The 10372-nt window shown below is 43.8% G+C and overlaps 1 protein-coding gene across 1 annotated transcript; it reads left to right on the top strand.

The window, feature by feature from the left end:
• The first annotated feature begins 7419 nt into the window (after window positions 1-7419).
• LOC118095697 (olfactory receptor 6X1-like) lies at window positions 7420-8349 on the top strand. The gene has a single exon (XM_035136929.3). It carries the CDS (start codon window positions 7420-7422, stop codon window positions 8347-8349), a length of 930 nt encoding a protein of 309 aa, XP_034992820.3.
• The last annotated feature ends 2023 nt before the right edge of the window (window positions 8350-10372 follow it).

The raw sequence follows: 10372 nt of genomic DNA, 5'->3' as shown, positions 1-10372 counted from the left end.
TTCTCAAACAACTTGGAACCCAAACACTGCAAACCTGGAAGAAGGTGTTCCAGTTTGCAAACGTTTTTCGGAAGCCAAACATGCTCCATTTTGAGTGCCACACTTCCGTTTTGAGTGTTACGCAGAGGTCTGTTTTTGTTATTCTTTTGTGGTTTCGCGGCTCTTTTTTGTTTTGTTTTTGTGACTGTGTGGAACCCAGTTCAGCTACTGATTGATTGATTGTGTGACTGCAGGACATTCTTTGCGTAGACAGGCGGAGTCCCCCAAACCCCCAGGCAACCCCCTGAGTGGATAAAGATGCAAGACAACGAGCAATGGGATTCAAATTGGCCACAACTTTATTAAGATTCAAATGTAGGGAGACCTTGGCTCAGGCATTGGGCATTATCCTTCGCAGGCCCCAGCCAGGGTTCTGGGAGGCTTCGGGGTTATCCACATGTATGGGGGTTGGGGCTGGCTCTGGAGAACATATGTTCAAGCAGAGAGAGCCCTCCCCCCATTCACCACCGTTGGAAGGGGGAAGCAATGACGCCTATTGGTATGGTCAAGGCTTCCCCCAATACCCTGATCTTGTTGCCGCAAGGGGGTGAAAATCACCAAAGAATTCCACCCAAGGCCTGACACCACCACCCAAGGCCGCAAAATCGCGGCCTCGCCGCCAAGACTACCTGCACCTGAAAAGACGCTTTGCCATTCTCCAGCCATTCCAAAAGGCCATGCCTAATGTCGCTTAGCCAGTCATCACTGCCGATGTCTGAAAGGTGCACACCGTCAGGCCTAAAGACTTCTTTTCTGTATCAGGCCTAAAGAGTTCTTTTCTGCTTCACTACCCGACACCCCCCCCATGTGCAAAGTTGCCGAGCGCAATGCCCTATTTATTTTCTCAATAGTGTAATTCAGTCTGTTAGGTTTGAGGTTGCCATTGTAAGTGTGGGAGGAGTTCCGACCAGAAAATAGTTATGTTAGGGTGCAGGGCATGCAGACTTTCCAGGTCTGCAATTGCGGTTTTTATGAGCGCTATGCTTTTCTGAACAACCAGGTCATTTTTCACCAAGGTGGAATGCAACCGCATCTGGTGGGAAACGGAACGCAAGTTCAGGACGCAACCAAGGTATCAACGCTTCCTAGCGCATTCCATGATGGCCGAACCAAGCAATGTTGACCTTTGCCTGAAGGCCGAGATGTTCGCCCAATGGCCCAGATAGCTGCCCAGCGCACTATGCTGTGGTCGAAGATCCACACCTGTTTTGGGGATAAACCTGAAAGACAGAATCATACAGTATTTGTCAGTGCCCGCGGATCATGCCTGATATAGCCCATGAAGGCAGCTGAGCGCCACCGCCCCATTGCTTTTTTGTGCTCTGCTGTGAGCCTGCTACGCCAATGCAGAAGGAATGACCTGAGAATTGTGCTGGGTCACCCCACAGGCATGGATGGCCTTCCATAACACTGTGGTGAATTTACCATGGCTCAGAGGGTGACCTGTTGCATGCGTCAAGAAGGGGCCCTGCCTAATGTCACTGCCTAGAAATTTGCGTGTGTCTGAGACTGGGCAGGGGCCTGCCTCAATGGATGGTGCCAATGAAAGGATGGTACCCTTGCCTAGTTGGTCAGTCTTTGATGTGCGTATTCGAATGAGTAGCTTGCGATTGCTAAAACTGGTGCTTGGAGGTAAGATTCAAATTCTATTGTGTGAGCCGGAAAGTCCCTTCCCTTACCTGGCCATCCCCTGGCAACACCTCCCCAGGCAGGATTGGATGCTAGGCTTGGGTAGGCAGAGCCCCCTGGCATCCTACCTTGGAAGGCGGTGCCAGCCCCGAACTACCAGGGAGTCGCCCTCTGGGATCAGGGGGCTGCACGTAACCACGCAAAAGTCACCCCTCATTTGATGTGTGGAGCGATCATTATTGCTTTCATTTTATGAATCAATGGTCTCGTTAGATAGTAAAATTCATGTTAAATTGCTGTTTTAGGGGTTGATTTCAAAAGTCTGGAACGGATTAATCCATTTTGCATTACTTTCTATGGGAAAGCACGCCTAGGTTTTGGAACGCTTTGGTTTTGGAATGGACTTCTGGAACGGATTAACTTTGAGAACCAAGGTACCACTGTATTGCTGCTTCAGTCATGGAATGCTTTCCATAGAGACGCTTGCTCCACACCTGCATTAGTGCAGATTACGTGACTTCTGTTGAAATTCCCTCCCCAAAAGAACTATCAAAGATGGAGAAGACTTGTCCTCTTTTCGCCTTGCTGACCACCCCACCCCACCCTTTGTGCATCCAGGGCTGGCTCTAGGTAGAGCCCCGGTGGTGCAGTGCGCCAGGGCGCTGGGCTGGTAGGTCGGGCGCTGCGTGGCAAAGCCGCACGGAAACCATGCTGTGCCCTGCAAGGGCGGGGGCACCGGAGCGATCTCCACCCTTCAGCACCAGGGCACCCAACCTGCTCGAGACTGCCCTGTGTGCATCCATGTTCACAGACATGCACCTGGACACCAGGAATTGCAACTGAATGAAAATTTGTTCTAAAAACAGAAAGACTGTGTATTTTTCCATATTAAGCTGGTTTGCTACATCAGATGCATGGTGACTTGCTATTTGCAACGTTATCCCTTTTGTTTATCCATAAGAGAGTGATGCAAGCAGGATTTGTATATAGAGTAATGGATTTTTTTTACTTATTTCATAAAATTTATATACCGTTTGATATTGTACTTTTTATAAGTGGGTGTTTGTTTTAAGGGCAGAGTTCATTTAAATAAATGAATATATTACCCCGGGCTCATAATCAAACCTCTCAACTTGGGGAGACCTAAAATAAATAGCAATAACCTTGCAACCTGCACTGAATTAAATATTAGTGAGCTATCCTATGCAGAAAAAGGTGGTGTAAAGCAAACTGGTGTAAAATAAGCTGGCGTATAGTTGCATCAAATCCCAACCCTGTTCAGCCTCAGGGGCCCTGCTGTTGCTCCACCCAACGAAGGTAGAACAAGCTTTTAAAATAAGGTTCAGTGCCGGGTTGCCAGGTCACATGATCAAGCTAAACAGTCTTGGGATCCAGCCTAAGCCATCCATCACCATTCTGGTCCTGTCTCTGTTACATCCCCAGAAACGCCTTTTGCAGAATATACACTGGCCTCAGTTAATCCAAATGAGTCAGGATGACAAGTTTCATCTGTATATCTTTAACTGAACCTTCAATTGAACCTGGGTTGGGCAATTAAGACCAGCCCAAGAGAGCTGAGTCAAGAAGCAGCCAGCTAAGATGGAGATCTGCTGCAACCAAACCTGTTCTTACTATAAGACCCCCGCACCGCAATGTCTTGTAAACAATTATGCATTAAGATGGAAATGTTTGCAATTCATCTCCCTCTCTTTCTCCTCCTGGAACAGTGAAGCAATACAGAATTGTCATTATATTGTGCCATTAAATCTCCTGGGGTAGTAAAACAGGTTGTTGTTTAGTCGTTTAGTCGTGTCCGACTCTTTGTGACCCCTTTGTGAATTGTCACACATTACGTTGACCATGTTACATTGGCCAAATGTCACTTGCCAGAAAACCTTTCTCCCATAGATTTTCCCCACAGATGTCTCAGGGACATCTACACGTCCACACAATGAAAGATGGCAGGATCCCCAAGGATGTGCTCCACAGGGAGCTGGCTTCAGGCACCAGGCCCATTGGCAGACTAACTCTGTGTTACAAAGATCTCTGCAAATTGTGACATGAAGGCTGACTACATCAGCCCTGCCATTTGGAAATCTCTTGCAGACAACCACAGTGCCTGGAGTCAGACAGTCAGTGTCAGAAGTCCAGGATCCCGGCTTGATAACACAGCAAGCGTAGGTAATTAAAAGGGAGGATTTATTGAAAAAACAAACAGATAGCTCCAGACAGCTCTAACAAAGCCACTGGCATTATCACTCAAGATGACCCTTCTGAAGACTTCTTCCAGTTCCTACAGAATATATTGAACTGTCACCCCTTACATCTCTTGTTTTGCTTCCTGTCTAGCAGCACTCCCATTCGCCGACTCTTCGGACTTATTGGATCAGCTCCAGACTTTTCCTGTTCCACTAGGAGGTGGCTCATTCCTGACAGGCAGGTTGTGCATCCATAGCAGTGACCAGAGGAGGAATGAGTGCTGGGAGAAGTGCAGAGAGAAGAAAGCCTGCAGCAGCAAAACTGGACACCTTCATCTGTCCCAGCTGCAATAAAACATGTCTCTCCCATATCAGTCTCTATAGCCACAGCAGGTGCTGTAACCTTCCAGCAACTTGACCTCACCCTAAAGGCTCACTCCTCCATTGTCTTCTGAAACAGACAGCTACAAGCTGTTATGGAAATAATCTTACAGGTGTTAAGTTAGTTACTAGTGGAATTACCCTGGTTCCATCTCATCTTCTTTTAAAAAGAAAACTTATTCAACATTAATTAGTTTTCTTAATTGGCTGAGGGAGATGTGGGAAGTCTCCTTCTCTTGGGAGATAAAGAAGTTACAAGATGTTGGGGGGAGAGAGAGAATGAGCTCACACAGTCTTAAGGAACAGGATTGATATCTTGGCCGTTCCTTGTGGATATTGCCTCCTGGCTACATGTGAAGGTGCATGTGGGTATTGGGGAAATGTGTCTTTATAGACTGTGGATATGTGAATGCCTTTGACTCAGTGGCACCTGGGTTGTGCCTTTTCAGAATCCACTTTTGTCAGAAGGGGCGCGGGTGGCGCTGGGGTATAAACCACTGAGCTTCTTGGGCTAACCAATCGGAAGGTCAGTGGTTCAAATCCTCATGGCGGGGTGAGCTCCCATTGCTCTGTCCCAGCTCCTGCCAACCTAGCAGTTCGAAAGCATGCCAGTGCGAGTAGATAAATAGGTACCACTGTGGCGGGAAGGTAAGCGGCGTTTACATGCCCTCTGGTTTCTGTCATGGTGTTCTGTTGCACCATAAGTAGTTTAGTCCTGCTGACCACATGACCTGGAAAGCTGTCTGTGGACAAACGCTGGCTCCCTCGGCCTGAAAGCGAGATGACCGTCCAGGGGTCCTTTACCTTTCTTTCTTTTTTTCTTTTTACCATTGTCTGTATGCTTCTGGGGTGTTTTGTGAATGAATAGTCATGCATTGAATATGTTCATTTGGATGCCATGGGGACAATTCTCTCAGCTCACCTTCACTTTAAGTGATTTAGCTACATGCAGCGGACTGATGGATCGATTTTAAAGGTGGTTCATTATGTCCCCCACATACGCAGTTCTCAAGGCTGTGGTTACCCCCTCTAAGGTAAGAGATAGAAAGGACATGTCTGCTATTAGGAAACTCCCTTGTACTGAGACCATGCTCCCATCAAGCTTTGCACTGTCATCACTGACTAGCAGTGGCTCTCCAGAATTTCAGACAGGGGACAGCTCTACTGAGAAGTGCTTGGGATTGGACTGTAGACTTTCTGCATGTAAAGAGATGCTCCACCACTGAGGTACAGCCACTTCCTGGTGAAATGTGATAAGTCATTCTAGACTTCCCAGTTCATGCAAAATAGTCCTTTCATTTGCAAGGATGATGAGACACTTCCTTTTCCCAAAGAAAGTCTCTTATGAAATCTGATTGTGTTTTCTATTGTCTACTGTTATTGTTGACAGTAGAGCTCAAAGGACTTGTCAATTTTGGCAGTGAGGGTAGAGATGGATTGCTCCTCTCTCATCCCCCCCCCCCCGCAATCTGAAATTCAGTTCTTCACACTTTTGCAGAAATTTGTGGGTTAAAACTGCCATGAAAAATTGTCATTCCCCCCCCCCCGTGTCAGTTTCAACTATTCATCACATTCTTGCATGCAGAGTGCTCACTAACACACTCGTATTTTAAAAGTAGCCCCTAATGTAACAAACTCTTGTTCCTAATATTGGATGGTATGAGCTGTTAAAGATGTTTGTATTACTGCTCTCCCTCCACTCCCAAATAGAAATTTAAGACCTCAACTTTAGAGTTGCTTAGGAAGAGGGATTAGTATGTTCAACCACTCTAAGCACTATAGCTTTGTGAGGGGCATAGGGGTCTTCTAACAACTCCTAGAAGTCATGAAAAAACCCCAGAATCTACAATTCAAATGCTTGGTTTTGCTTCTTTAACTGTGTAATGCAAATGGGATCTGGGTTTCTTTAATGAATTACCTCATTCAGGACCAGGGAGTCCCCCACCACCACCCATCGCCTGTCCCCACAAAACAGGACTTCTGTCTTGTCAGGATTTAAACTCAATCTGTCAATCACCATCCATCCTCCAATAAGAACAAGAAAAAAGATTTAATTGCATTTTTCCACACTCCCGTTTTCTTTCTCTACCTTTTTTTTGTCTTTTTTGTTAATTTTTATAAGCTCTTCTTTTTTCCATTATTATTATACCAATGATGATAAAGGTAAAGGACCCCTGACAGTTAAATCTAGTCATGAACGACTCTGGGGTTGCAGCGCTCATCTCGCTTTATTGGCCAAGGGAGCCGACATTTGTCTGCAGACAGTTTTTCCAGGTCATGTGGCCAACATGATTAAGCCGCTTCTGGCGAAACCAGAGCAGTGCACAGAAATACCATTTACCTTCCCGCCAGAGCAGTACCTATTTATCTACTTGCACTTTGACGTGCTTTCAAACTGCTAGGTTGGCAGGAGCAGGGACTGAGCAATGGGAGCTCACCCCGTCGCGGGAATTCGAACTGTCAACCTTCTGATCAGCAAGCCCTAGGCTCTGTGGTTTAGACCACAGCCCCACCCACGCCCCTACCAATGATTATAAAGGTAAAGGTAAAGGGACCCCTGACCATTAGGTCCAGTCGTGACCGACTCTGGGGCTGCGCGCTCATCTCGCATTATTGGCCGAGGGAGCCGGCGTATAGCTTCCAGGTCATGTGGCCAGCATGACAAAGCCACTTCTGGCAAACCAGAGCAGCACATGGAAACACCGTTTACCTTCCCGCTGTAGTGGTTCCTATTTATCTACTTGCATTTTGACGTGCTTTCGAACTGCTAGGTTGGCAGGAGCTGGGACCAAGCAACGGGAGCTCACCCCTTCACAGGGATTCGAACCGCCGACCTTCTGATCAGCAAGTCCTAGGCTCAGTGGTTTAACCACAGCGCCACCTGGAGCATAATTCTAAATTTAAACTCTGTTTGTTAATTATATATCACAGGGCGAAGTATTTACCATTACTTGAAAAATCTGGACGTTTTAGAAATCCAGCAAGTATGCTTCTGTTCAGACAATACTGTGAATTTTACAGAATTTTATTTCTGGGGAGAATGTAAAATATGTCCCCCTTAACCAGGGTCATTTGCCCTTTCTATTCAAACTATTCCCATGAATAGTTAAATATAATACTGTTCCTATATATTATTGTTGTGCTTTCAGGAAAGAAGGAAGGAGCGTTAGAGATGGCTAATGCAACATTTGTCACTGAGTTTATTCTTCTAGGATTTCCAGAAATTCAAGAAATGAACATGGCATTTTACACCATTCTCCTACTGATGTATCTTCTCTCCTTAATGGGACATAGCTTAATCATCTTTGTTGTTTTCATGGAACCCATGCTCCATATTCCAATGTACTTCTTCCTCGTCAACTTCTCCACAGCTGAGATCTGCTGCACCACAGCAGAGATACCAAAGATGCTGGTCAATGCCTTCTCGGGCAAAACCAACATTTCCTTTGCATGTTGCATGTTACAAGGTTTTGTTGTCTTCACAATGGGGTCTGTTGAATTCATCACTCTTACCCTCATGTCTTTTGACCGCTATGTAGCCATTTGCAAACCTTTGCTCTATAAAACCATTATGACCAACAACCTCTGCCTTTTCCTGACTTTGTTAGCTTGGCTTAGTGGATTTGTTATCATTTTCCCTCAATCAGCTGTGGTGTGGACTTTCCCATATTGTGGACAAAATGTCATTGATCATTATTTCTGTGATGTTGGGCCTGTTTTGAAATTGGCCTGTGCTGATACAACTTTGATGGAGCTGATAGGTCTCATTTATGGTGCTATTTTCATGTGGGGTTCCTTGGGTATCTCATTAATTTCTTATACATACATCATAGTCACTATCATTCGGATGCCTTCTGCCACAGGGCGATCCAAGGCATTCTTCACATGTGCCTCTCATCTAACCGTTGTTATCATCTTCTACACGGCAGTTATGTTTATGTACCTGAGGCCTACAACCCAAGGTGACACCCGAGTCAACAAAGTGGTATCGCTTGTGCGTACAAGTCTCATTCCCATGTTGAATCCTTTCATCTACACTATCCGGAACAAAGACTTCAAAGCAGCCCTAAGGAAATATGTGAGAAGGAAAATGCTGTTATAGCAATTCCCAGAATACTTTTGTGGAGATGGATCTCATGCCCTGAACCTCTGAGTTCTGCTCCACTGCCCAGTAAGGGAATTAAGATAAAGAAGTGGAACCCAGTTAGTCTTATGATTATCACAAATGTAACACTATATCTCACTTCCAGGATAAGCTGACCCTTTTTCAAGTACCAAATTATGACGTTTGCATACATTTTTGCTATTATTTCAGGACAAAGGGAGAGGGGAAATGCTACAATCATCACCAAGTTTATTCTTCTGGGATTTAATGAATTTCATGGACTGAATATGGTGCAGGATGCGGAGTTGCACTATTGCATGACCTTTCCAGCAACTTTTTGTATTAAAGTGAAGGATCAAACTCAGAAATGTGAATCTCCTAACAATCTTGAAATGTTTGTCCTGGCAATGACAACTGAAGGAAGGCTTACTTACTTACTTACTACTACTACTACTACTACTACTAATAATAATAATAATAATAATAATTTGCAGCCCACCCATCTGACTGGGTTGCCCCAGCCATTCTGGGTGGCTTCCAGTATATATGAAATACGGTAATAGTAAATGATTATTTACAGCCAGAATAAATAAATAAAGAATAAATAAATAAATATCAATATATCATGTTCTGATCTTGTCCAGTATTGAAAGAATATCTATTTCTTCTTCTTCTTCACCTCCTGCCCCTCCTTCTCTTCTAGGCATATTCCCAAGACATCTGGACTGTGTCAAAAAATAATTATATATATATATATATATATATATATATATATATATATATATATATATATTTACACACACACACACATACAGTGGTACCTCTACTTACTAATATAATGTGTTCCGAACGCACATTCATAAGTCGAAAAAATTGTAAGTCGAATCCCATAGGAATGCATTGGGAGAGAAAAATTCATAAGGCGAAGCAACCCTATCTAAAAATTCGTAAGTAGAAAAAATCCTATCTAAACCGCATCCAAGATGGCGGAAGGAGCTCCGTTCGTAAATAGAAACATTCGTAAATAGAGTTATTCGTAAGTAGAGGTACCACTGTGTGTGTGTGTGTGTGTGTGTGTGTGTGTGTGTGTGTGTGTGTGTATTCATTCAGCTACAAGTCTTTGGACTTAATGCCAGGGGAATTAGGACAATATGCCAACATCAATATTATTCCCTACTTCAAACATAGTAGAACAATACTGAATACTGTGGACTGTCTTACTTTTTTTAGCTTACTTGGCTGAGTGCAGCAAATCCTAACATGGCTTATGAGTGATCTGTAATTTCATCAATACAAAGAGAGAGCTATCACAAACCTATCTCATTCAGGAAGTCATTTTTTTATGGGTTCTTTTTTTTATTACAAAAATGATATATTATGTTTATGAATGCAAGAGAGATATTCAAAAATACATTTTCTATGCAAAATTAGAAAAGTTGACTGTTAGATGTTTGGTAAGTTGTTTAAGTCAAACAAGGAAGAGATATTGGAAGAATATTGATAAAAGGGTTAAAATAATCAAAAATAAATTAAAATATGAAAATAGTCTTAATGTTAAAATGCTGTTTAAATATGTACAAGTGAATCAATTAGTGTTGTTGAAGAGTTTAATCTTCTTCTACAAAAAAGGTGCCTTGATAGTAATTAGCTTCGGCATGGGATATCTCTGGTCTCCAAAGACATTTCCTTATTTTGGAAGCCTTAAGGTGTGAGTATGTTCCAAGGAAGAAAAAATAACCTTACCAAATCAAATGCACCAGAACTTTTGGCTCTTTCATAGCCAATGCTATTTCTGGAACACGTAGAATACTACTAAGAAAGTATGCTAGAGCACTTCCTATATTGCAATGAAAATGGGGTTATAGTTGTGAATCATAGACCCATATAAGGACCCAAGGGTCATCTAGTCCAACCCCCTTCAATGCAGGAATCTCAGCTAAAGCATCCCTGACAGATGGCCATCCAATCTTTGCTTTAAAAACCTCCAGTGAAGGGGAGTCCACCACCTGCTGATGTAGTC

Source organism: Zootoca vivipara, chromosome 12 (genome assembly GCF_965207765.1).
Source record: "Zootoca vivipara chromosome 12, rZooViv2.hap1.1, whole genome shotgun sequence".
Classification (NCBI taxonomy): domain Eukaryota; kingdom Metazoa; phylum Chordata; class Lepidosauria; order Squamata; family Lacertidae; genus Zootoca; species Zootoca vivipara.
Note: the sequence above shows the minus strand (reverse complement) of the source record. Positions and strands in the feature narration are given on the sequence as shown.

What these genes read in the sequence shown, in the direction of transcription:
- LOC118095697 (XM_035136929.3), top strand. Translation starts at nt 7,420, where the DNA reads ATGGCTAATGCAACATTTGTCACTGAGTTTATTCTTCTAGGATTTCCA.